The sequence below is a fragment of the Leucoraja erinacea genome, chromosome 4 (genome assembly GCF_028641065.1).
Source record: "Leucoraja erinacea ecotype New England chromosome 4, Leri_hhj_1, whole genome shotgun sequence".
NCBI lineage: Eukaryota > Metazoa > Chordata > Chondrichthyes > Rajiformes > Rajidae > Leucoraja > Leucoraja erinaceus.
In genome coordinates, this window is record NC_073380.1 from 83,083,563 (window position 1) to 83,110,374 (window position 26,812).

The window sequence follows — 26,812 nt, forward strand, 5'->3', positions numbered from 1 at the left end:
AGCAGATTGTAGTAGGCTAATTCCCAAACTAAAGGGCATACATATCTTCTGGATGACATTCCAGACCACTGTAGTAGGATAATAGTAATTTAATTGAAAACCCAATGTTGTTCTCAAATAAAAATGAAGCTTTAAAATCAGTGTTAATTTTAATCAGTGTTAATTTTCAGACTGAAATTCAGTTCTGCTTGTTTCAAGGCCCATTAAGATGAAAATATCACCTGATCAAATTATTACTCTTCTCAGTGCCAACCTTCCCCATCCCTGTATCCAAGATCCCTGCATATTATTCAGAGTAAAAGAAGTGAACCATAACATTCACATTTTCATCACATGATACTGCTGCAAGCCAAAAGGGCAGCCTATATGTATTAAATGGAGAAACATATTTAGCTGGGCATATTTTGCAAGGCAATAATAAAGTAACAAAATGTAGCTTCATTAAATTATGGCATAAAATGCACAATCTTGACATTTATTAGAACTATTCCACTGCTATTGAATACTAAACTGCTATGCACAAATGCCCCAGAACCAATTTAAGCTACAATTACCGTACGTGCCGCTGGATCTTGGTGGTCTGGCACGGGATACAGGCGCGGGCCCAGGCAGCTTCTGGCTTGCGGAGCCCGTGGCAGACGAACTTAGCTGCCAAGACGGCAGGTGTCGCACGTATGGACGGGTGGGCCAGGCCATGAATAGCGTCGAAAACCCGTTGTCTCAAACTAACGGGGATGTGAGGGCGGGCGTGCCCCGTGGAGACGTCGCACAGGACCACAGTACTGGCCGCACCGCAAAGCACTTCGGCAAGCCGAAGAACAGTACTGGTGGTGCGGTGGGCTGACATATCGGTATACACCCGTTGCGCTGTTGCTAGCTCGCAGTAGTCAACGTCGTGGTCGAGGGCCAAAACGGATGGAATGGCTGGGCGGGAGAAGGCGTCGGCAACGACATTAAGCTTCCCGGCGACGTGTCGGACATCAGTTGTGAATTCCGAGACGTAGGGAAGGTGTCGCTGCTGCCGGGCGAACCACGAGCCGGCGATGTTAGCTAGAGCGAAAGTAAGGAGCTTGTGGTCCTTGAACGCAGTGAACGTGTGGCCCTCGAGGAAATACCTGAAATGCCTGATGGCCAGGTAGAGCACCGGAACCCCGCGGTCGAAAGCGCTGTAGTTGCATTCAGGGGCCCGCAGCTGTCGGCTAAAGAATGCCACGGCTGCCAGCGGCCGTCAACGAGCTGCTCCAGAATTGCACCAACAGCGGCATCTGAGGTGTTGACGGTGAGCGCGGTGGGGGCGGACGCCCGCGGGTGCAACAGCATGGTGGCGTCAGCCAAAGCCGCCTTAGCACCCTCTAACGCCGCGTCCGTCGCTGTGAACCACACAAGGTCCCGCGGCTTACCCGCCAGGCACCGGAACAGGGGGCGCATGATGGCAGCAGCCGCCGGCACAAAACGGTGATAAACATTCACCATGCCGACGAACTCCTGCAGCCCCTTCACGGTGAGCAGCCGGGGAAACTGGCGGATGGCCTCGACCTTCGCAGGGAGCAGGGCAGCGCCATGTGCGGTTACCAGGTGCCCCAAGAAGGAGATGGAACAAAGGCCAAACTGGCACTTCGCGGGGTTAATGACCAGGCCGTGTTCACGGAGGTGCTGAAACAAAAGACGGAGGTGGGTGACGTGCTCCGTGTGGCGTGACGTGGCGATGAGAATGTCATCCAAATAAATGAAAACGAAAGGCAGGCCCCGTCCAACCTGGTCCATGAGCCGCTGGAACGCAATCGCCTATACAGACGATCGGCCAAGGCATTTCCCTGAAACATGCAGGGTGGGCGGCAGCGCGAGCTTCCGCACCATAGCAGAGGTGATAGTAACATCAACGGTGCCTACCGCGAGTCCTGGGTTGCTGCTGTGGTTCTTCGCTGGAAGACGTGGGCGGGCCCTCCTCGCGGAGCCGCCGAGGCGATAGAAGTGTTTGTGAGAGGATGCGGTTAATGGCACAGATATCTTGGTGCTTGGTCATCCAGAGCTTGTCAGTCCATTCAGCGAGCTGCTGAGGATCGGAGAAATCTGCGCCGGCGAGCATTAGGCGGACATCGTTGGGCATCTGCCCCAGAAAAGCCTGTTCGAACAACAGGCATGGGCTATGGTCGTCCATGAGTGTGAGCATCTTGGCCATGAGGACAGACGGCCTGCGATCCCCCAAACCGTCCATGTGTAGGATGCGGGCAGCACAGTCCCGGCGGCTGAGCCCTAAGGTGTGTAACAGGAGGGCCTTGAGGCCGTCGTATTTGGTGATCGCGGGCGGATTCCTCAGATATGGCAGCAGATGGGAGGCGGACTCTTGCGGCAGGGCTCCCACCACATGGAAGTATTTTGTTTTGTCCGTGACGATGCGGCGCTGATGAAACTGTGCCTCAACGAGTGTGAACCACACTTGCGGCTGATCGGGCCAAAACACAGGCAGTTTGAGGCCGACGCCGTTCTGATGGGCGTTGGCAGCGGCGGCAGGAACGTAATTATCTTGCATTGTGTCGTCCAATTATCAATTGGGCGCGTCGGGGTCACCAATATGGCGGGTTGAGACGAGAGTCGATTTCCAAAATCAGTTATATTAACAAAATGACTAAATCAACGGAGTAACACAACACAGCCAGTACAAAGGTCAAACCACAACGGTGGTCGAGAACGACTGAAGGGGTATCGCCCAGAAAGCCCGCAAACACAAACCCCTCCCCATAGTCACGCGACCGCAGGGTTTGATTACTTGCGGGCACCAGCAGGTACCGCTACAGCATATCCTTTCCATGCAATGACAGCTTTAAGTCTAAAATTCATGGACATCACTAGTTGCTGGGTGTCTTCCCTGGAGATGCTCTGCCAGGCCTGTATTACAGCCATCTTTAGCTTATGCTTATTTTGGGGCTAGTCCCCTTCAGTTTTCTCTTCAGCATATAAAGGGAATACTCAATTGGGTTAAGATCGGGTGATTGACTTGGCCACTCAAGAATTGACCATTTTTTAACTTTGAAAAACACCTTTGTTCCTTTAGCACTATGTTTGGGATCATTATTTTTCTGTAGAATGAACCGCTGGCCAATGAGTTTTGAGGCATTTGTTTGAACTTGAGCAGATAGGATGTGCCTATACACTTCAGAATTCATTTATGCTATTACAATCAGCAGTTGTGTCATCAATGAAGATAAGTGAGCCAGTACCTTCAGCAGCCATACATGCCCAGGCCATAACACCCCCACCAATGTGTTTCACAGATGAGGTGGTATGCTTTGGATCTTGGACAGTTACTCCTCTCCTCCATACTTTGCTCTTGACATCATTCTGATATGTTAATCTCCGTCTCATCTGTCCACAAGACCTTTTTTCCAGAACTGTGGTTGCTCTTTTAAGTACTTGGAAAACTGTAACCTGGCCATCCTATATTTACAGCTAACCAGTGGTTTGCATCAAAAACAGTGTCTCTGTATTTCTGTTCATGAAGTCTTCTGGGGACAGTGGTCATTGACAAATCCACACCTGACTCCTGAAGAGTGTTTCTGATCTGTCGGACAGGTGTTTGGGGAATGTTCTTCATTATAGAGAGAATTCTTCTGTCATCAGCTGTGGAGGTCTTCTTTAGCCTGTCAGCCCATTTGCAATTAGTAAGCTCACCAATGCTCTCTTTCTTCTTAATGATGTTCCAAACAGTTGATTTTGGTAAGCCTAAGGTTTGGCCGCTATGTCTAACAGTTTTGGTCCTGTTTCTCAGTCTCATAATGGCTTTCACTGGCATAACTTTGGTCCTCATGTTGATAAACAACAATAAAAGTTTCCAAAGGTGATGGAAAGACTGGAGGAAAGACTAGGTGCTGAGAGCTCTCTTATACCTGTATTAAGGAGGTGATTAAACACACCTGAGCAATTACAAACACCTGCAAAGCCATGTGTCCCAAACATTATAGTGCCCTGAAATGGGGGGAACTATGTATAAATACAGCTGTGATTTCTACATGGTGAAACCAAAATGTGTAAAAATATCCTTTAATAAAATCTGACAATATGTACTTTAACCATATGTGATTTTTTTCTATTACAAATCTCAAACTGTGGAGTACAAAGGCAAATAAATAAATGATGGGTCTTTGTCCCAAACATTATAGAGGGCACTGTAGTTCCTTGAAATTGGCATCACTTGGGTGGTCAAGAAGGCTTTCTATACATTGGCCATCATCAGTTATGGTATTGGGTATAGCAGTTGGGATGTTATTTTACAAAATGTTGGGACTGTATTTGGAGTATTGTGTTCAGTTTTTTTCACCCTGCCACAGGAAGGATGGTGTTAAGCTGAAAAGCGTGCAGTGAAGGTTTGTGAAGATGTTGCCAGGACTTCGAGGGCCTGAGTTATATGGAGGGGCTTGGCAGGCTAGGACTTTATTCCTTGGCGTGTAGGAGGATGTGGGGTGATCTTACAGAGGTGTTTAAGGTAATGAGGGAACAAACAAAGTGAATGCTCAGAATCTTTTACCTAGAATCAGGGAATCACGAATGAGAGGATATAGGTTAAAGTTGAGAGGAGAAAGATTTAATAGGAACCCGAGTTGCAACTTTTTCATACAGAGGGTGGTGGATATATGGAACGAGCTGCCAAAGGAGGTAGTTGAGGCAGGTCCTATAACATAATTGAAAAGACATTTGGACAGGTACATGCCAAGAGGAACTAGTGTAGAAGGGACCTTGGTTCCCATGGGCAAATTGGGCCACAGGGCCAGTTTCTGTGCTGTATGACTCCAGGACCCTGAAGACACATCTATTATAGAATAGAATAGAATGCTATTTATTGTCATTCAAACCTAGGTTTGAACGAAATATCATTTCTACAGTTTTTTTTACATTACAAAACAATCCAAGACCCACACTTAACACAGTTTACATGAACATCCATCACAGTGAGTCACCAACATCTCCTCACTGTGATGGAAGTCAAAGTCTTTATCTCTTCCCTTTGTTCCTTCTCCCGCGGTTCAGCAGTCCAACTGCAGTGTCAAGGCGAACTGGGGCTCCGATGTTAAAGCCCCCGGCGGACGATGGTAAGTCCTGAGGCCGTTTAAGCCACGCCGGGCAATGTTAGGCCCCGGCTCCGTCCTTTAAACCCGCGGTTCCAGCGGGAGAAGTCGCCGTTGCGGAGCTCGGAAAAGCGGTCTCCCACCAGAGACCTGCGAGCTCCCGATGTTCCCGTCCACCGGGTCTGCGGCCGGTGCCTCCGAACTCCAAAGTCGGGTCGCAGCCGCACGCCACCACAGCTCTTCCCGCTCCGAAGTTGGCCAGCTCCGCGATCTCAGTTCCGCAGGCTCTGCAACAAACTCTGCATCCAAGTCTACTTGGATTTCTAAGCAGCTTAAATTTTCATATCATTGAATCCTAAATAATTACACCAGCCTCTGCACCCAACACATAATTATTTGATATTTCCACCAGCTTCAACAATAACTTGCCGCCAATCATATCTTCCGTCCACATATTTTTCAGTTTTCCATTAAGCAACTCTCACTACAATTTCCTGGTTCACTAATCCCTCCCTAGCCATCCCACTTCCCAGCTGCTGATCACCTGTTTTTTTTTCCTTTCCCCTTCCTCACCCACTCCACCTGTCCCTCACCCATCCATTCCTCTCACTGGGGCCCCTCTCCCACTGTTCCCATTTGCCCACTGAATTATTTTGTTGTATGCTGCTCTTTGTTGCCTCCACTTATCATCTCCTTGCTTACGTCTCTATATCCACCATTTACTTCCCCACTTGACTCCGTCTGCCAATCAGCCACTCTTCAGCTGGATCCACCTATTGCTCGCCAGTCCTAGCCTCAGCCCTCACCCTCACCTCTTTATACTGGTGATCTTTTCTCTACTATTTCAGGCCAGGCATAGAGTTCTGAACAGAAACATCAACTGTCTATTTCTTTCCATATACACAGCTCCTCCCACTGAATTCCTATAGCATATAGCATGCTGTAGATTTAAATCTAAGTTTCTGAAATAGAACTATTGTGAAACATTGATCAGAATCATCATTGCATATAATAGATTTAAAACCAACTTCACTGCAATGCCCACGTGACTATGAATCCTGAAATCTGTGAACCTGACAGCCTAATAGGAATATATTCACGTAACCTATAGTATACGCAAAACTTACCCTTATCGTGTGCTCAATGGCAATTTAGGGTGGGCTACAAAACCTTGCATTGGAAGTGGCCTTCACTCCCCCACGGTGGAAAGACTCTCTTCTTTAAAGGGAATTCCAACTTATTTCAAGATTCAGGTGCAAGACTTCAGTATTTAGTTCGGACTATTAGTTCAAAATGCTTGAACCGCAACCAATTATTTTCTCCTGGTGATCAAGGCAATTTCACGATCATTGTGATATTCCTTTAACTATTCATTAGAAGTGCAAACCCACTGTCTATTTAATTGCACGCAGGTTTGATGAGTATAAAGCAGTGGTTTATAAATGCACCAAAATATCACTCTTAAAAAATATTGTTACATTAGAACATTAAACGTTTTAGCACTTCATGCCAAATGAATCCTAATTAATCCAATTTACTCCTCAGTTTAATTGTTTGGGCAGTGTTATCTTCTACACCCTTATTCAAGAATATTCGTTGAAATACCATGAACAAGAAATCACGCAACAAAATCCCTCTGCACGTACTTTGGATAACAATCCTGATTAAGTGAAATATCTTGGTCTGCGTCCCATATGTGCCGTGGGTTTGCCAAGGCCCTGACAGATTTCTGCTAGGAGGGCAATTCTTGGCTCTGAATAGAGTCTCCAGTTCACCACAAATCCAGCTAGTCCTCCTCCTGATGAATTTATAAATGAAGGCTTCTTAATACTGTATGCGATATTTCCACTAATCTGTTCATCCAGCTTCAGATTTATTGGAAAGATATAAAAACTATTTTGCTGAATCTTATACTGGGTCAAAGGAAGGCTGTCAGCATTGGAAGCAAAATACACTTTCCATTTCGATAAAACTCTGCCAGGAAGTATTCTCAGGTCACAGTTTCCTTTACTTGAAGCCCACGATAAACTAAGTGTCTACTCAAACTATTCCGCTCCATCGAGAAATCAGTGTTAATCATTTTTGTGCTTCTTCCACCCATGCTTACGATCAGAGTTATCTACATTATCTTCACATAATGTAGGTATGAAAATTCAGTATCAAAATTCTGACATCTGAAATGAAGACCTTTGTAAAATGTTTTTCCCTCTTGTCAAAATTAAACTATGCAAACAACGCTAACATGGAATGCTCTGGAAGATTTTGACTTGGATCGGGAAGTTCATCACAACATATGCTGGCTCATAATGGCAATGTTCTCATACAAACAGTAAAAAAAAGTGCTGAATGATCTCAAATTGATTATATCGAAAATGACCCCATCTAGATCAGTCAGTGATAGACAAGTTTTTGGAAGTCCACATCTGTAAAGGCCTCAGGCTAAATTTACAAGATGCATAAAACTATCACCAATATACATCGTTAGCATTAAAACATAACCATTACTGATCCCGTCTGTTCTTAGAGGGATATGGGTCAAATGTGGGCAAAAGGGATTAGCCTCACGAGACAGATAGTTTGGTCAGCGTGAATGAGTCGGGACGAAATTGTTTCAGAAAACATTCCTATCCAGGGTCAAAATTCACTACATTTGAGCACTTTTCTCCCTCTTGACCTAATTTTTATCAACAGAGTAAGAATCAGTCTGAAAATCAAAATAGAATATCATGATTAAATCTAGAAAATGTCACATTTCTTGATTCTGTCAATTGTTGTCGGCACAATGGCGCAGTGGTAGAGCTGCTGCCTTACATCACAGGTGACCTGGATTTGATTCTGACTAAGGTTGCTGTCTGGGTTTTCTCCTAGTGGCTCCATTTTCCTCCCAAATTCCAAAGACATGCAGATTTGTAGGTTAATTTGCTTCTGTAAATAGTCCCTTGTGTGTGGGATAGCAATAGTATATGGGTGTTTAAGAGGGAACTGCAGATGCTGGAGAATCGAAGGTTACACAGAAAATAGTATATGGGTGATTACTGATTGGTACAGACTCAGTGGGCTGAAGGCCTGGTTCCATGCAGTACCTCTGAACTAAACCACCTCTTTTGAGCTTAATGCTGTGACACCAGCATAAACAGAAAACACAGCAGTTTGCAATTAATTAGTATTGCTAATTACATATTGTGGCGGTTCCTGGGGAGTAGGCCATTCCCTGGTTCATCCCCCTCAGCACTTGATGGACAGGACCGGGGGCAGCTTCCAGTTACGAAGATATGAGCTGGGATTTTTGCCGCGAGACCAATCTTCAGTCTCTCACTGAAGCGGAGAGTAGTGTGCTGTGCTCATTAAAGCCTCAACAGAATTTGCCTGGCTTCTCGCCGTCATTCTCTCACGTACCCGCTACACTGGTGACCCTCGACATTTCGTCGCAAGTCGCGATGGACCAGAATGTTCTGCAGGACGCACAATCCGGTCAGCCGAAGCTGCCTACCCTGTGGACAGACGAGCCTGAAATCTGGTTTGACCAGGCCGAGGCACAGCTTGCACTGTGGGGCGTGATGGCAGATGCAACGAAAAACAATGATATTATCAGCGCCCTCGACCAGGCCTCTGCACGACGGGTTAAGCCTTTTATCCGCGCCACCCCAGTGGCTAATAAGTATGAGGCTCTTAAGGCCCTACTCTTACATAAATTTGACCTCAGCGGGATCCGGCCGCCATTGCACACCCGGACGCCGGCACGTCGTTCCAGCGTGGCCTGCCGTCAATTCCTTTGGACGCTACTAGAGGTCTCTGGTGGTCGGATCAGCCTGCACTTCCACCTGTTTCTTCATATGCCAGCAGGGGAAGCTGGTGCTACTATCACCGCTGCTGGAGGGCTGCAGCTCATCAGTGTCGGCAGACCTATACGTTCCCGGGAAATGCATGGGACGGCCGTCAGTGATTGCTTCGGCGGCCGGCCAGATTCATCGTGTGTCGATAAACGCGGCCTCCTCCTCACTGCGGCAAATGGGAGCCCAATCCGCTTATACGGGGTGCGCATCGCTCTCCCTCAACTTCGGCGAGGGCTTCTTTTCATTGCTGACATTTCCCAGCCTTTGCTGGGCGCGGATTCCCTGCGCCCAGCAAATGTTAAGCGGCAGCGTCTGGTGCACTCTGTAACATTGGAGCCTGTTTCCCTCTGCGTGGGCGACCCGGTCCTGCTGCCTGATGGGCCCCTGTCGTCCGTGGATGCTACATTCTCGTCCGAAATCCTCGACCAGCAGTTCCGCTCCTCCGCCCTAAAACACGAGGTGGAGCATCGCATTCTGACCTGGCCTACCCCTGCACGGCGTCTTCCACCGGACAAACTCCGTTTAGCTCGGGAGGAGTTCCGCCTTATGGAGTCGCTGGGTATCGTGCGCCACTCAAACAGCCAGTGGGCGTCCTCGCTCCATATGGCGGACGGTGGCTGGCGCTCTTGCGGAGACTATCGTCGTTTTAATGACAGGTACCCGGTGACAGGTACCCGGACCCCACATTCAGCATTTCAATGCGCACCTGGCCGGGGCTGCGGTGTTCTCCGAGGTCGACCTGGTACGGGGCTACAATCAAATTCCTGTCCACCCCGACGACGTGCCCAAGACGGCCATCATATCACCATTCGGCCTTTTCGAGTTCCTGCGCATACCATTCGGACTTAAGAACGCTGCGCAGGCCTTTCAGCAGCTTATGGACTGCGTGTGCCGTGGTCTGGATTTTATGTTAATTTACCTCGACGACATCGTGGTGGCAAGCCGCTCGCGGCAAGTGCATTGTACCCATCTCCGCCAGCTATGCCAGTCTCAGCGATCATGGGCTGGCCGTCAATATAGCCAAATGCCGTTTCGGAGTGACGTCCATTGATTTCCTGGGCCAACGTATAACTCTGCAAGGTGCGGTGCCGCTCCCGGCCAAGGTTGACGCTGTGCACCAGTTTCCATGAGCGGCCTCCAGGAATTTGTCGAGATGGTGGCCTTCTACCACCGTTTTGTACCGTCTGTGACCAGGATCATGCACCCGCTGTTTCACCTCATGGCGGGCAAAGGAAAGGTCGAATGGACTGACGAAGCGGTGGCAGCATTCCACCAGGCCAAGGAGGCCCTGGCTAGGGCCACGATGCTCGTGCACCCAAGGGCGGATGCACCAATCGGGCTGACGGTCGACGCTTCTGATGTAGCTGTTGGAGCGGCTAGAGCAGCTGATCGATGGGCGTTGGCAGCCTCTGGCCTTCTTCAGCAGGCACCGCAGCAGTGCACAGCGGCACTACAGTGCCTTTGACCGCGAGCTCCTCGCCCTTTACCTCAGCGAGTGCCACTTCCGTTACCTTTTGGACATTTACCGCTTACACGGACCACAAGCCCCTCACCTTTGTGTTCACCAAGGTTTCTGACCCATGGTCCGCTCGCCAGCAGCGGCAGTTGGCATTCGTCTCTCAATACACGACCTCCATTCGTTTCATCGAGGGCAAAGAGAACAGTGCAGTCTCGTCCCGTGGTCAACGCCGTTTTGCAGGTGTCCGATGGCATTGACTACTCAGCCCTGGCTGCTGCCCAGCTGACGGATGATGAGATGTCTGCCTATCGTACAGCAGTTTCGGGCCTGCGGTTGGACGATGTTCCATGTGGCCCCGGGGGTGCAAGGTTGCTGTGTGACGTTTCGACTGGTCAGCCGCGGCCCATCGTCCCTGTCGCCTGGCGGCACAGAGTGTTCGAGGTGCTCCACAGGCTGGCCCACCCTTCCGTTCAGGTGACGACGGCCCTCGTGGCTTCCCATTTCATGTGGCATTGGTTGCGCAAACAGATTGGTCATTGGGCGTGCACCTGCATCCCGTGCTAAACTGCCAAGGTAGAGCGGCATGTGCGGGCCGAGTTCCTCGCTAGCGGTTTGACCACATCCACGTGGACATCGTGGGGCCGCTGCCACCTTCTCGGGGCTTCACCCACCTCCTGACCGTGGTTGACCATTTCACGCGGTGGCCGGAAGCGGTTCCATTGGCAGACACCTCTGCGCAACGTGTGCCCGTGCTTTGGCGGCCCACTGGATTGGCCGATTTGGAGTGCCGCTGGAAATTACGTCCGACATTGCCCAGTTCACATCTGAACTGTGGTCGGCCATGGCTCGCCTTCTTGGGGTTAACGTGCACCGCACTACGGCGTATCATCCACAGGCGAGCGGCCTGGATGAGCATTTCCACCGCCAGCTCAAGGCTGCCCTGAAGGCTCGGCTCATGGACCGGGACTGGGTCGAAGCATTGCCGTGGGTTTTGCTGGGAGTCCGCACCGCGCCAAAGAAGACTTGGCCACCTCCTCAGCTGAGTTGGTGTATGGGGGCACGCTGACAGTGCCCGGTGAGTTTATCCCATCAGCACAGGGCCAGGCGGAGCTGCCATCAGCCGCCCTGCAACGGCTTCGGCAAACGGTGGGCAAGCTGGCACCAGTGCCGACATCTCGCCAAGGTTCGTTCCGCTCTCCAGGACTGCCCGTTTGTTTTCCAGCGTCGGGACGCACACCAGACGCCCCTTCAGTGGCCATACGAAGGACCATACAAGGTCCTCGAGTATGGCCCCATCACTTTCGTTTTCTGACATGGGGGGTCGTCGTGAGATGGTCTCCGTTGCGCGGCTGAAGCCGGAACACATAGACATCAGCCAGCCGGTGCTACTTGCGCGGCCTCGCCCTCGGGGTCACCCTCCGTTCCGGCCCTTGCCCCAAGCGCCCGCACTGCCATCTTCGCCTGGCAGTGTGTCTCCGTTTCCTGCGCTACAATGTAATATTGTGAAAGCCATATATGTTACAGAAATTTGGTAACACGCAACGTATGGAACATACTCACTTTCATTGGTTAGGAGTTACGTTGTTCACAGTTTATATGGCTGGAATTACAGACCGAACTTTGATTGTTTGAATGCCTTTAAAATATTTGAAGTGCCGATGAATGAAGCAGGCTTGGTCACTTCTGTTTCACTTACTTTAAGCTCTTTTTGGAAAACAAAATGCTCTCAACAATGTGCAATTGAGCACTCGGAACAAATAAAAGTAATAAAGCTCAAATTCAAAATTACTGGCAATATAATAGTTTTGTGGTGTCAGCATTCGGTCAGCAGCAAGTCATGCTCGCAACATATGGTTGTAGTACTTAGCGAAATACGAACTGGCCTGCTGTTTGCCAAGGTGATTAGCATTAAGCATTGAGCCCAAGCAAATTATATGTCATAATAGCACCTGAACCTGGGGTAGCTGATGGAGATCCACCACTAATACCATAATATTAAGGCACATATAATCATATGCAGTTATATCAATAATGTTTTTTCCATTGTATATATGCAGCCCAACTTAAATGAAATTTGTCAGCATTAACAATATTTTTAAAAGTAGCAATTCCAAGGCAGATTTAGTAGCCTTTAATGAAGCTGAAGGTGGATCAATAGCACAGTGGAATGTTGGGAGTAAAATGATAGTAAAGGAAGTGATAGCACATTGGGGTGGGGAGCACTGCACATAAACATTGACAGTGAAACAGAATGGAAATGGGAGGAGCAATGAGCATCTTGTTGCAGCTGGCTGTGAAAATGAAGTGGGTGTGAATCCAGATGCTGTGATATGTATGGGAACCAGCAATATAGCCAGGAATGAGATTCTGCCAAGAGAGTTCAGGGAACCAGGGTCCAACCTAAAACTCAGAATCTTCTGAGAATTAATCTTTGGATTGACTGCCATATTGTTAAACACACAATGTTAAATATGTGGCTGAAAGGATTGTGTGTGAAACATTCGGTTAGCTTCATGGAACAGTGACACTAAATCTGGAGAGAAAATGCTATACTGCGAGGAACGGCTCAACTTAAACTGGGTTGGGATCAGTATCCTGACATGTCATATAACTAGGGCAGTAAATAAGACAAAAATATTAAGTTGGGCTTGGGTTAGGGTTAGTATGAAAGTAGAAAAAAATAAAGTCAAGGAACTATGATGAAATAAGAGAATGCTTGAATGATTGTCCAAAGTCTGCTAATGAAATTAACTTTCAAGGCTGAGTGCAGCAAGAGGCAGAGGATCCAAAGGTAAAGATGCATTAGAGCCCAATGTCTCCTCTGGAGAAAAATACAAACTAGGAAACCTTGCTGTAGTCTATATCGATTAAATCTACTGCCCTGAAACCATCTTGGTCTTTTCTTCAAAAAACTCAAATTTGTGAGACATGATTTTTCACATTTGCAAACTATCCCTAATCGACATTATCTTTCTAAACGCGTGTATATCTTACCCATCAGAGCGCCTTCCAGGATCTTACCCACCATAGATATTTTTCACTGGTTCTCGGATTTTTCTGCCATCTATATAATTAAAAGTCTCATCTTGACCACTTCCTGTCTGCACTATATATTGATTTTAGAAAAAACGCTACCATATATCGCTATGATTTTTGGCCGTCTTACTCACAATGCTCCTCCACCGAGGCAGCCCTGGTCGATGGAAAATAAAAAAGTTATGCGTTTAAAAAATCTTGAGATCAGCTGATTGGTCCTCTCGTCTGTCAATCACCACGCACCTTCCAGAGGAGGGGCAGGACTATAAAACCCCGGATGCCTGGATGTGAGTCAGTCACTCTGGAAGAACGTGATGGAGAGTCCACAACTGTGATTCTAAGCTGTGAATCAACTGAACTGTGAGTCTGCAATGTACTTGCAATAAATGATTTGTTAGCCCTTAACGACAATGCAATGAGATGTTTGGCAATTTGGTGGCCTACACTCTGCTTGAAATGCTATAAAATTGAATTGGTGGCCTGCACTCTGCTTGAGATGCTATGAAATTGAATTTGGTGGCCTGCACTCTGCTTGAATTGCTATGAAATTGAATTTGGTGGCCTTCACACTGCATGAAATGCTATGAAATCGAATTTGGTGGCCTGCACTCTGCTTGAAATGCTATGAAATTGAATTTGGTGGCCTGCACTCTGCTTGAAATGCTACAAAATTGAATTTGGTGGCCTGCATTGCTTGAAATGCTATGAAATTGAATTGGTGGCCTGCTCTCTGCCTGAAATGCTATGAAAGTTAATTTGGTGGCCTGCGCTCTGCTTGAAATGGAATTTCAAGGAATAGCCATGAGTGAGAACTGCCAGCCCACCAGCCATGAGTGACTGATCTGCCAGCCCATCAGCTCTGAGTAACTGAGCTGCCTGCCCACCAACCCTGAGTGACTGAGCTACCAGCCCACCAGGCCTGAGTGACTGAGCGGCCAGACCACCAGGCCCGAGTGACTGAGCTGCCAGCCCAAGAATCCATTCGGCCCACAATGTCCATTCTAGTCCTCTGGAAACCAGTCCCTGCGGCCCACAACACCCATACTAGTGCTCCAGAAAGTCCCCCCTCCCCCGGGAGAAATCAGAATTCTAGGACAATTACCTTATTATTAGTAGCAGGGAGAATGTTAGGATCTTGCATTGGGGTATGGTGCAATGGCTATGTGCTCCTAGCATAGCTTTGTAATATAATATTCACACATTAAATATAGCAGCATTTTTTTTCTATGGTGCTTTATGAGAAACCATGATAACCTTACCGTTCAATACAATTTATAAAAGAACAGAAGGAACTTCATTATACACAATGAGCCCAAATAGCTCACTCACCATAGTGTCCTGCTGAGTACCACACATACTGGCAACATTTGGATGGTGCAGTGAAGCTGTTGGGAGCACATTCTGAACAAAGGCATGGTTTAAATGCATGTTCTGCCACTCAATTCGATTCCATGCTACCACAACCAAAATTTCAGAAGAATGAAGTGAAGGAATGTTGGAGGTGTGTTAATGCATTTCCTAAATGTTAACAATCCCAAAAGCACTCTTGCAAACCAGTGAGCACACTCATTTACTTGACACATTCTTCATAGAGGAATTAAAACGCAGTTTTTATTTAAAAGATTGCAAACCACACATAGCAGTGCTTGTGGCAAAGGATGACCCATCTGTTATTAATAATGCAACAAGCTTTGAAACAACACTTACCGATTCGCACTCTCTGAGCTTCTTCTGAGCACCGTCAAAATCAAAATTCACATACAGGCATTCCACAAATTCAGTAATCGGGTCTTTGTATGTGTAGGATTCCTGCAACAATCATCAAGAAATAAAATCATTTAAGTAATACTTAAGTAACAGTAATTAATCATGAAAGCCTGGAGATTTACTCATCATTACCAGGTACGTTTCTAAACAGACTGTGAACTAATTTCAAATTAAAGGACATTGAAATGGGATGGCATGATACACCTTTACGTAGAAACATTGAAACGAGGTGCAGGAGGAGGCCATTCGGTCCTGCACCGCCATTCATTTTGATCAAGCCTTTACGTGATAAAAGGTTCAAGTACGATCAATTCCATTCCAGAGCCATTAAGGACAAGAAAAATCAATTGTTCTAGTTCACATGAAATTTATTCTACGATTATTTAGCTGCCTGAGTTAAGTTAATTCTTGACTAAATATTAATAACCCAGACTGCCAATACAAAACAGTGTACAGTTCAGTCCAGCTATTTTAAGTATTAAAACTGTCAATAGTTTTTATTTTCCAAATAATCAGCCCACAACATTAAATATTTAATGAAGCATAGTTTTGGGGTTATCATCGTTTCAGATTACATTTGTTATGAAGAATTCAAATCTTGCAAATTAAAAATGAACTGGACGTCTGGTTTGTGAATCCAACCTTTTGTGGGCTCATGGGTAGCGCACACACTTACATGACATACACTCAATGATCCTTATGCGCCATGCCAGCAATTTCGGAAATTGCCTGTTGTCCGGGCAGGAAGGAGAAACTGCAGTTACTCACATTATTTATGGAAGTGTAAGAGTGTGGATTATCAGTACCTAAGCTAACTCTGGGTGCAAATTATCACTCTCTGGGTCACCTCCATCAGTTTATAGATAGGGAACAGAACATGCAGAACGATACTTTCCAGGTAGTGAAACCCAAAATAAGCATAAAACCCATCACCAGGAAAAATATGCTGTGCAAAGTACTTATGATAGTCTCATTATATATCATAACAAGTACTTTGATTTGTATACATACAGAGATTATCGAGATGAGTACTGTAAGCTTTAAATCGTAAGTTTGTCATCAGCAAAACCAGACACGGATCAAATCAGCAATACTGTTTGATCTACATCCCCCTTCTTGGGCATTTGCCCAAAGGGCAAACATAAAGCATGCAGAAGTAATATGTATATAAAGCTATAAAAAGTAACTATCATCTACATTAAAGCAATGGAGGATATACTGTAAGTAATGTAAGTATCGTCGGTTATAGTTAATTAGAATCCAAGATCTACATCTAGACATAATCCCCATATTTAGCCACAGGCTTGCTGACCCGTCCTGCACGCGTATGGTACAGGCCTCACATCCCCTCACAGGAGATGACGCCACAGGCACGGCCCCCATCGGGAGTTTCTTAGCAGGCGATGGCTCAACAAGCACAGGTTTCGCAGGGGATTTGTCGACAGGCTTTACAGGGGTCTTCGTCATTGGCACGCAGTCCTTTTGCAGGTAGAGAATCAAAGTTCTGATCACATAACTGCTCACCGTCTGCTGTCACATGTCTCTTATTCAGATACTTGTTCCATCCTCTGTCCATAACACATCATCTGGGTCATCTGCATCATCATACTGAACCTGCCTCAATGGCACCAGCTCATTTACTGGCAGAATATGTCGTCGGTTTCGTCTGTATAGACCTCCATCAGATTGAATCAAATAAGACCTTGGTTCCGGACACACCTCCTTGACCGTGCCCATAACGTCATAACCCTTCTGGGTTTGGAGATGGACCACCTGGACTCGAATGGTCGTAGTACGCCTTCTGCATCAGTTTTTTACGCTCCAGACGAGCCCGAACCACCTCGGGCTCACAGACTTGTGGCTGGAGCAGCTGCTTCGAGACTGGAAGAGTAGCCCTGGTCTGTCTGGACACGAGTCGTTGAGCCGGCGAACCGAGTGTGGGATCACGTGGAATGTTGCGGAGATTGAGAAGATCCAAAACACATCAGACCTGGCCCTGCTGGACTTCTCCATGAGATCCTTTGCACTGCGGACAGCTCGCTCAGCCGGCCCATTCGACTAGGGGTACTCCGGACTGCTGATAATGTCCCTAAAATCCCATTCCTTTGCAAAGTCCTTGAAACGCTGACTTGCGAATCGGCCATCATTGTCAGACAAGAGAGTTTGAGGTACCCCATGGACCCCATGCCTCGCAAGTTTCTTGACGACTGCCGCAGTGGAAGCTGTGGGGAGGAGATCGATCTCAAACCACCCGGAGTAAGACTCAACCAGGACCAAGTATTGCTTGCCACGCCAGTCGAAAATGTCAGTAGCCACAGTAGACCACGGCAAGTCAGGAACTGGGTGCTACAAAAGGGGCTCTTTCTGTTGATGTGGAGCCATGCTGTTGCACACAGCGCAGGACTGCACCCTGTTGCGTATATAATCCGACATGGCAGGCCAGAAAAACATGCTCGTTGCACCGTAGCTTCAGAATCAGGATGACCTCCGTGTACAGCGTCAAAGTACTTCTGTTGTAGTGAAGGCGGGATCACTGCCTTATGGCCCTTTTTCATAACCCCGCCTTCAATGGCCAGTCCGTCTTGGACAGAATATTAAGGCGGAACAGCAAGCGGAAACGAATGCTGAATGCCAGGCCATCCGTGATTGATGACCAATGCGAGCATCTGCAGGGTGGCATCATCTGCCGTGTGAACCACCAAGGTATCCAGATGTGAAGGATGAGTGATATCAATTGCCATGACGTCAAACGTGTCTACTTCTGATGTGTGTTGGGCGCTCGACCTCCTGGGAGCACAAGATAATGTGTCAGCCAGATACATGTGCTTACCCTGCTTGCCAGTGAGAGAGATATCATACTTCTGTAGCTGCAGCATCATTCTTTGAAGCTGTGCCAGAGCAGCATGTATAGGCTTGTTTAAAATGGTAACTAAAGAAGGGGGATGTAGCTCAAACAGTATTGCTGATTTGATCCGTGTCTGGTTTTCCGCCATGTCTGAGTATGAAAAGCTTGTAAATAACAGCCAAAGTCAAACCAAAATCCCACTTCTTAAGCAAAGTACTTATGATACAGAGTCATTATATATATCATAACAAGTACTTTAATTTGTATACATACAGAGACCATCGAGATGAGTACTGTAGGCTCCGAATTGTAAGTTAAAACTAACATGGCTTCCCGCATGGTACGAGGTGGTGGTGGTGTGGAAACCTGACATGGATTATGGATCAGGTCATCAGCAGCAAAACCAGACACAGATCAAATCAGCAATACTGTTTGATCTACATATGCCATTTTAATTCCCCTTCCCATACAATTTCCTTGCTCACCAAATTCAAGAATCAGCAGGCTTCTATTCTCCATTTATTGCATCCCAGCATCATGTTCCCTCCATCCCACCCTTCCCTTCCTCACCTGACTGTTATTTATCAATTCCCCTCCTTGTCTGTATCTACCTATTTACTGCTTGCTACCTCTCGCCCCATCCCTCCCCTCATCTCTTTTACTGGTGACTTCCCTGTTATCCTTTCAGTCTTGACCTGATAAGTTGATTGTCCATTTCCCTCCACAAATGCTGCCTGACCTCCAGCTACTTTTATTGCTACTATTTTATACCCAATTTGCTAGATCACCCTATACCCCATGTGATCTAACTTTACAAACCAGACTACCGTGCAAGACCTTGCTAAAGTTTACGTTTATACTGTCCACCACATTGTGCTCATCAATTTTCTTGGTCACCTTTTCAAAAAGGCTTCGGGTCTTTTGAACCACCCACACTCCCACCCAGCTTTTCTATCATCGGCAAACAGATATATTATTCATCATGGTCATAAATATAAATATATTCATAATACTCATAAATATAATTGATATAGACTGTGATCAATCAGGGATCTACTGCCAATTTTGAAGGCACCTGACCTGACACAGTCCCACAACTAAAAAATAACCTGATCTTTCCTGCTCTGTTTTTGCCAATTGACCTTTCCTCAGTCCAAGTCCAAGGTTTAATGTCTTCAATCCTTTGTACTTTTAATATGCCCTTGAATGGCATCATACACAAGACCTTCTGAAAGCCCAAATATACCACTTCCATTGGTACCCCTTTATCTATTCAGTTAGTTACAGCTTCAAAGTGATTTGTCAAACATGATTTATCTTTCAATAGTCCATGGTGGCTCGTCAATTATTGAAAATCTTCAGTATTTTATTTATTTTAGATTTCCAGCCTTTGCAGAATCCCTAACCCCCACTCACAATATCCACAGTATAACCAGCAGAAGAATTCAAAGCAGTTACAGATGAGCTCAAATTTAATGGAAATATTTGTCAAACTTGGCTGCAACCTTGCATTTCTTGTTGCAGCCCACCATTGGCATTCAAAATGTTCTTTTCCACTTTCTCCTAACCTATCCATAAATCTGTCATTTCCTTCATTGCCCAAAAGGCACAAAGTTTGTAAAGTTGTTCAATTTTATTTTAATCTTCAACACCTGGCTTCTATATTGAATCCTTCAGTGCACAGAAAAAGCCCACGGCACTACACAGGGGTTTAATCAAACAAAGAAAGACCCAACAAATAAAAGAGAGGAACATTTCAATACTCAACCAAATTCTGATGCAAAACATGAAAGTAGGTTCAGTTTGGGGCTGGTAGCGGTTTAAGGAAGATTTCACATCTTATAGAGTCATAGAGTGATACAGCGTGGAATCAGGCTCTTCGGCCCAACTTGCCCACAACGGCCAACATGTCCCAACTACACTAATCCCACCTGCCCGCGTTTGGCCTGTAACACTCCAAACCTGTCCAATCCATGTACCTGTCTAACAGTTTCTTAAATGTTAGGATTGTCCCTGTCTCAACTAACACCCCTGGCAGCTTGTTCCATACCCCCACCACCCTGTGTGAAAAAGTTACCCTCAGATTCGCATTAAATCTTTTCCCCTTGGATTTAAACTTGTGTCCTCAATTCACCTACTCTGGACAGGAGACTCTGACTGATCTATTATTCTTTTATACACGTATTTAAGATCACCCCTCATCCTGCTGCACTCCAAGGAATAGAGTCCCAGCCGACCCAACCCCTGCCCATAGCCCAATCCCTCTAGTCCTGGCAACATCATCGTAAATCTTCTCTGTACCTTTTCCAGTTTGACATCTTTCCAGAACTGAACACAATACCCTAAATGCGACCTCACCAATGCCTTATACAATTGCAACATGACCTCCCAACTTCTATACTCAAAACTCTGACTGATGAAGGTCAATATGCTAAATGCCTTTTTGACCACTATATATTACTAGTTACCCCACCTTCAAGGAACCATGCACCTGTACTCCTAGATCCTTTTGCTCCACAACACTCCCCAGCGCCCTACCATTCACTTTGTAGGGTTTAAGAGCATGCTGACTATCCCCAATCAGCCCTTGTCCGTCATAGAAAATAGGTGCAGGAGTAGGTCATTCGCCCCTTCAAGCCAGCACCGCCATTCAACATGATAATGGCTGATCATCCAAAATCAGTAACCCGTTGCGGCTTTTTCCTCATATCCCTTGATTCCCTTAGCCCTAAGAACCAATTCTAATTCTCTCTTGGAAAATAAGTAGCTCTCGAGTAACTTTCCAACTACAGATGTTAGGCTCACTGGCCTATAATTCCCAGCATTTTTCCTGCAGCCCTTCTTGAATATAGGCACAACATTTGCCACCCTCCAGTCTTCCGACAGGTCTCCTGTATTTAAAGACGACTCGTAAATTTCAACTCGGGCTCTTGCAATTTCCTCTCTAGTTTCCCCACAATGTCCTCGGATATATCTGAACAGTTCCTGGATATTTATCTACGTTCATACACAATAGTACCTCTAGCATCTCTTCGACCGTAACACTGACCGCTCTAAAGACGCTTCCATTGACTGCCCCAAGTTCCCTTTGTAGGTCCTGCCCATGTTAGACTTATCAAAAGACAATACCTCACATTTCTCTATTAAATTCCATCAAACAATACTCAGCCCACTTGGCCAAACGATCAAGATCCTGCTGCAATTTTCCACAACCATCTTCACTATCAGCAAAACCACGCAATTAGGTATCATCTGCAAACTTGCTTAGCTTGCCATGTTTGTTTTCATCCAAATCATTGATATAGATGACAAACAGTAACAGGCCCAGCTCTGAATTTGAGGCACACAACTAGTTACAGGCCTCCAGTCCAAGAAGCAACCTTTCACCATCACACTCTGATTCCTTCCACAAAACCAATTTTTTATCCATTCAGCTACATCCCCTTGGATCCCATGCAATCTAACCTTGCAGAACAGCCTACGATGTGAAACATTGTTGAATGCTTTGTTGAAGTCCAAATATACCACATCTACAGCACCGCCCTCATCGACCATTTTGGTCACGTCTTAAAAGGGGACACAACCATCCACGTACAAAACCATGCTGACTATCCCCAATCAGCCCTTGTCCGTCATAGAAAATAGGTGCAGGAGTAGGTCATTCGCCCCTTCAAGCCAGCACCGCCATTCAACATGATAATGGCTGATCATCCAAAATCAGTAACCCGTTGCGGCTTTTTCCTCATATCCCTTGATTCCCTTAGCCCTAAGAACCAATTCTAATTCTCTCTTGGAAAAAAAGTAGCTCTCGAGTAACTTTCCAACTACAGATGTTAGGCTCACTGGCCTATAATTCCCAGCATTTTTCCTGCAGCCCTTCTTGAATATAGGCACAACATTTGCCACCCTCCAGTCTTCCGACAGGTCTCCTGTATTTAAAGACGACTCGTAAATTTCAACTCGGGCTCTTGCAATTTCCTCTCTAGTTTCCCCACAATGTCCTCGGATATATCTGAACAGTTCCTGGATATTTATCTACGTTCATACACAATAGTACCTCTAGCATCTCTTCGACCGTAACATTGACCGCTCAAAAGACACTTCCATTGACTGCCCCAAGTTCCTCTGTCCTCCTGGTAAATATCTCCTTGGTAAATACAGAGGAGAAATACTCATTGAGGACACTCTATCTCCCCCTGAAGCCCAAAAACCAATCAAATCTGCTTAACCTTATCCGCTGCCTCGAGGATATAAAGTGTTGGATAGCCCAGACCTTCCGCCAACTAAACGAGAGTAAGTCTGAGGTCATCCTTCTCGGCCTCTCGGACTCAATCAAAATGATAGCAGGCAGCCTTGGAAGCCTTACCCCACTACTCAAACCTCACGTCAGAAACCTTGGCGTGATATTTGACTCGGGACTGAAATTTGACAAACAAGTCAATGCCGTGGTAAAAGCTAGCTTCTTTCAGCTTCGGACGATAGCTAAAATAAACTAATTCCTCCAGTTTGATGACCTCGAAAAGATCATCCACACATTTATCTCCTCCCGCCTAGATTACTGCAACTCCCTTTACACTGGCAGCAGCCAATCTTCCCTGTCCCGCCTCCAAAACGCCGCAGCGAGACTCCTGACGGACACCCGAAAAAGGGACCACATCACCCCGATGCTGGCCTCTCTCCACTTGCTCCCTGTGCAGTTCCAAATAAAAAGATCCTCCTTTATGTCTACACAGCCCTCAATGGGCTTGCCCCCACCTACATCAAAAGTCTGCTTACCGACCACACCACCTCCAGGTCCCTCAGATCAGCCGACTTGGGGTTGCTGAACATCCCGGGGTCTAGGCATAAGTTCAGGGGCGACCACACCTTTGCGGTTGCAGCTCCTAAACTGTGGAACAGCATCCCTCTTCCCATCAGAACTGCCCCCTCCATCGCCTCCTTTAAGTCGAGACTTAAAACTCATCTCTACTCCCAAGCCTTTCTTGACGTCCTCTGAGCGAGGACTATATGTATGTAGTAATGTTTGTATTTAATCTATGTTTGTTATACTATTCTTATACCAATGCAAAGCACTATGGCCAACAAGACTAGCAAAAGCTAGAAATACTCATTGTGGAGAGAAAAAATAAATTAAATTAACAGGTTAATGGGCATGTGGAGGTACAAAAGACTGCTTTGGGCATCCAGTTGAATGTCGCTTAAATTCTCCATTCGCTCACTCTCTGAATTTGAGCTCCTACGCTGTTCTCACACAAGTCGGGGAACAGATTCTCACCTCATTTCCAGGCACATTACAATGCATAGATCAGCAAGCCTTCAACCAGACACTCCAGTTTGTATATATCATAAAAGATCATCAATCTGAAAGGTTAACTGGATTTATTTTCTCTCCTGAGCTGTTAGTTGACCTACAAATAGTTCTAGAAATTATCTTTTTTTTTTTCACTTGTCAGGTAACTGTAATAATCGGTGTATCAGAATTTACCAGGTTTCTTTTTCCCTTGCCTCTATTCTCAATCATCTACTATTTACATTGCATCAGACAGATCAGCTGTGATTAATAAGCTTTCACTGCAGCGTCTCAGGCACATTCACCACCACGTATCATTTTTGCCTTCCTTGCCATTCCCTATTAAACATGCTCCCTTTGTTCTTTCCACCCCTCCATTTTCCCTGCAATTTAAAACATGCCTGTTTTCCAACATTTCCTAGCCTGATTAAAAATCAACCTGAAGATTAACTTTGTTTTTATTTTCATAGATGACATGTTGAAGATGTTGAATCTTTAATTTTTTTTTCAAATTTCGAGCATCTGCACTTCTTTGTTTTTCCACCACTTTAAAGCCCATTTTAAAACTGGTCATTTGAAAAACACATGGGTGTGACCAAGTAGATTGGATTTACATTTATTCAATAGGAAGAATGCTTCAGAATGAGGTTGCTTCAGGTGTTGAAAATGTACAAAGGCAGAAATGTGTTTTGAGTATGGAAAGAACAGTGACATTAGCCATGGTACAGGAAGGTGATACTGGAATTGGCTGAGTGGGAAGATTCAAACATGATGAAAGAAAGCACCGCTTTATGGAGGGTGTTCCACCTGTGGAATAGTTTCCCTGAGGGACGTTATAAGATCAGTATACAACTTGGATCCCCTCAAAATCAAATTAAACCAGTATCTTGGAGAAAAGTACTGTTCATTTTTACCATTAGAATGTCAGAATGCTGGACAAGCCTAAAGGTTGTTGATGCTAACTAAATTCAATAATATAAATTATTTAAAATATAGTATATCAAGTGATTACTTTTCAGTGGGTGCCTCTGGGATCTTTGCTGATCACCAACTGTTAAAAATGACATTATTTTGTTGGAGGTTAAAATGCTGTCATGTGCTCAACATTCTAGATATTTAATACATCACATTGCAGACGCAAGACTTTATTGAAGTGTAAGAAAGATTCAAAAGTATATATTACAAATGTACAAAATTAATGTACAATATTGAGAAATGTTGTAAGTACACAAAAATGCTGGAGAAACTCAGCGGGTGCAGCAGCATCTATGGAGCAAAGGAAATAGGCAGCGTTTCGTGCCAAAACCCTTCTTCATTTATTGAGAAATGTTGTGGTAGTTATAAATTGAAATATTGCATTATTTTGTTTGTTATATGTAGTGCAATATTGCAGAGTTTATTTTTTTAAACAATACAAAAATCTTTAAGTTATGGTTTAAAGGCAATGATTACTTGCAGTGCTATCGCTGAAACATAGAAACATAGAAATTAGGTGCAGGCGTAGGCCATTCGGCCCTTCGAGCCTGCACCGTCATTCAATATGATCATGGCTGATCATCCAACTCAGTATCCCGTACCTGCCCTCTCTCCATACCCCCTGATCCCCTTAGCCACAAGGGCCACATCTAACTCCCTCTTAAATATAGCCAATGAACTGGCCTCAACGACCCTCTGTGGCAGAGAGTTCCAGAGATTCACCACTCTCTGTGTGAAAAAAGTTCTTCTCATCTCGGTTTTAAAGGATTTCCCCCTTATCCTTAAACTGTGACCCCTTGTCCTGGACTTCCCTAACATCGGGAACAATCTTCCTGCATCTAGCCTGTCCAACCCCTTAAGAATTTTGTAAGTTTCTATAAGATCCCCTCTCAATCTCCTAAATTCTAGAGAGTATAAACCAAGTCTATCCAGTCTTTCTTCATAAGACAGTCCTGACATCCCAGGAATCAGTCTGGTGAACCGTCTCTGCACTCCCTCTATGGCAATAATGTCCTTCCTCAGATTTGGAGACCAAAACTGTACGCAATACTCCAGGTGTGGTCTCACCAAGACCCTGTACAACTGCAGTAGAACCTCCCTGCTCCTATACTCAAATCCTTTTGCAATGAAAGCTAACATACCATTCGCTTTCTTTACTGCCTGCTGCACCTGCATGCCTACCTTCAATGACTGGTGTACCATGACACCCAGGTCTCACTGCATCTCCCCCTTTCCCAATCGGCCACCATTTAGATAATAGTCTGCTTTCCCGTTTTTGCCACCAAAATGGATAACCTCACATTTATCCACATTATACTGCATCTGCCAAACATTTGCCCACTCACCCAGCCTATCCAAGTCACCTTGCAGTCTCCTAGCATCCTCCTGACAGCTAACACTGTCCCCCAGCTTAGTGTCATCCGCAAACTTGGAGATATTGCCTTCAATTCCCTCATCCAGATCATTAATATATATTGTAAATAGCTGGGGTCCCAGCACTGAGCCTTGCGGTACCCCACTAGTCACTGCCTGCCATTGTGAAAAGGACCCGTTTACTCCTACTCTTTGCTTCCTGTTTGCCAGCCAGTTCTCTATCCACATCAATAATGAACCCCCAATGCCTTGTGCTTTAAGTTTGTATACTAATCTCTTATGTGGGACCTTGTCGAAAGCCTTCTGGAAGTCCAGATACACCACATCCACTGGTTCTCCCCTATCCACGCTACTAGTTACATCCTCGAAAAATTCTATACGATTCGTCAGACATGATTTACCTTTCGTAAATCCATGCTGACTTTGTCCAATGATTTCACCACTTTCCAAATGTGCTGCTATCCCATCTTTAAGAACTGACTCTAGCAGTTTCCCCACTACCGATGTTAGACTAACTGGTCTGTAATTCCCCATTTTCTTTCTCCCTCCCTTCTTAAAAAGTGGGGTTACGTTTGCTACCCGCCAATCTTCAGGAACTACTCCAGAATCTAAAGAGTTTTGAAAGATTATTACTAATGCATCCACTATTTCTGGAGCTACTTCCTTAAGTACTCTGGGATGCAGCCTATCTGGCCCTGGGGATTTATCGGCCTTTAATCCATTCAATTTACCCAACAACACTTCCCGGCTAACCTGGATTTCACTCAATTCCTCCAACTCCTTTGACCCGCGGTCCCCTGCTATTTCCGGCAAATTATTTATGTCTTCCTTAGCGAAGACGGAACCAAAGTAGTTATTCAATTGGTCCGCCATATCCTTGTTCCCCATGATCAACTCACCTGTTTCTGACTGCAAGGGACCTACATTTGTTTTAACTAATCTCTTTCTTTTCACATATCATGAAGTTTCAGAATAGTGCGGACTGTGCTAACTGTTTAAAAATATCCTCCTAAACTATCAATATTCATCAGTATTCATATGGGTTTCAGATGGCTCACATCCTCGGTGTACTTAAGACAGTTAAGAGTTTGCAACAGCAAATTATTTATCCTCCTCTATTAAAGGTGTTTGCCAGCCACACCCAGGAATCACTGCCATGTGCTCCATACAGGC

General features: G+C 45.7%; 1 protein-coding gene across 1 annotated transcript in view; it reads right to left on the reverse strand.

The window, feature by feature from the left end:
- The window catches only part of LOC129696620 (eukaryotic translation initiation factor 3 subunit E), a 180,676-nt gene that overhangs the window by 60,385 nt on the left and 93,479 nt on the right, over window positions 1-26,812 (reverse strand). Inside the window, exon 9 of the mRNA XM_055634678.1 lies at window positions 15,096-15,197. Within this exon, the coding sequence (XP_055490653.1) occupies window positions 15,096-15,197 (102 nt within the window). The remainder of the gene's footprint in view (window positions 1-15,095; window positions 15,198-26,812) is intronic.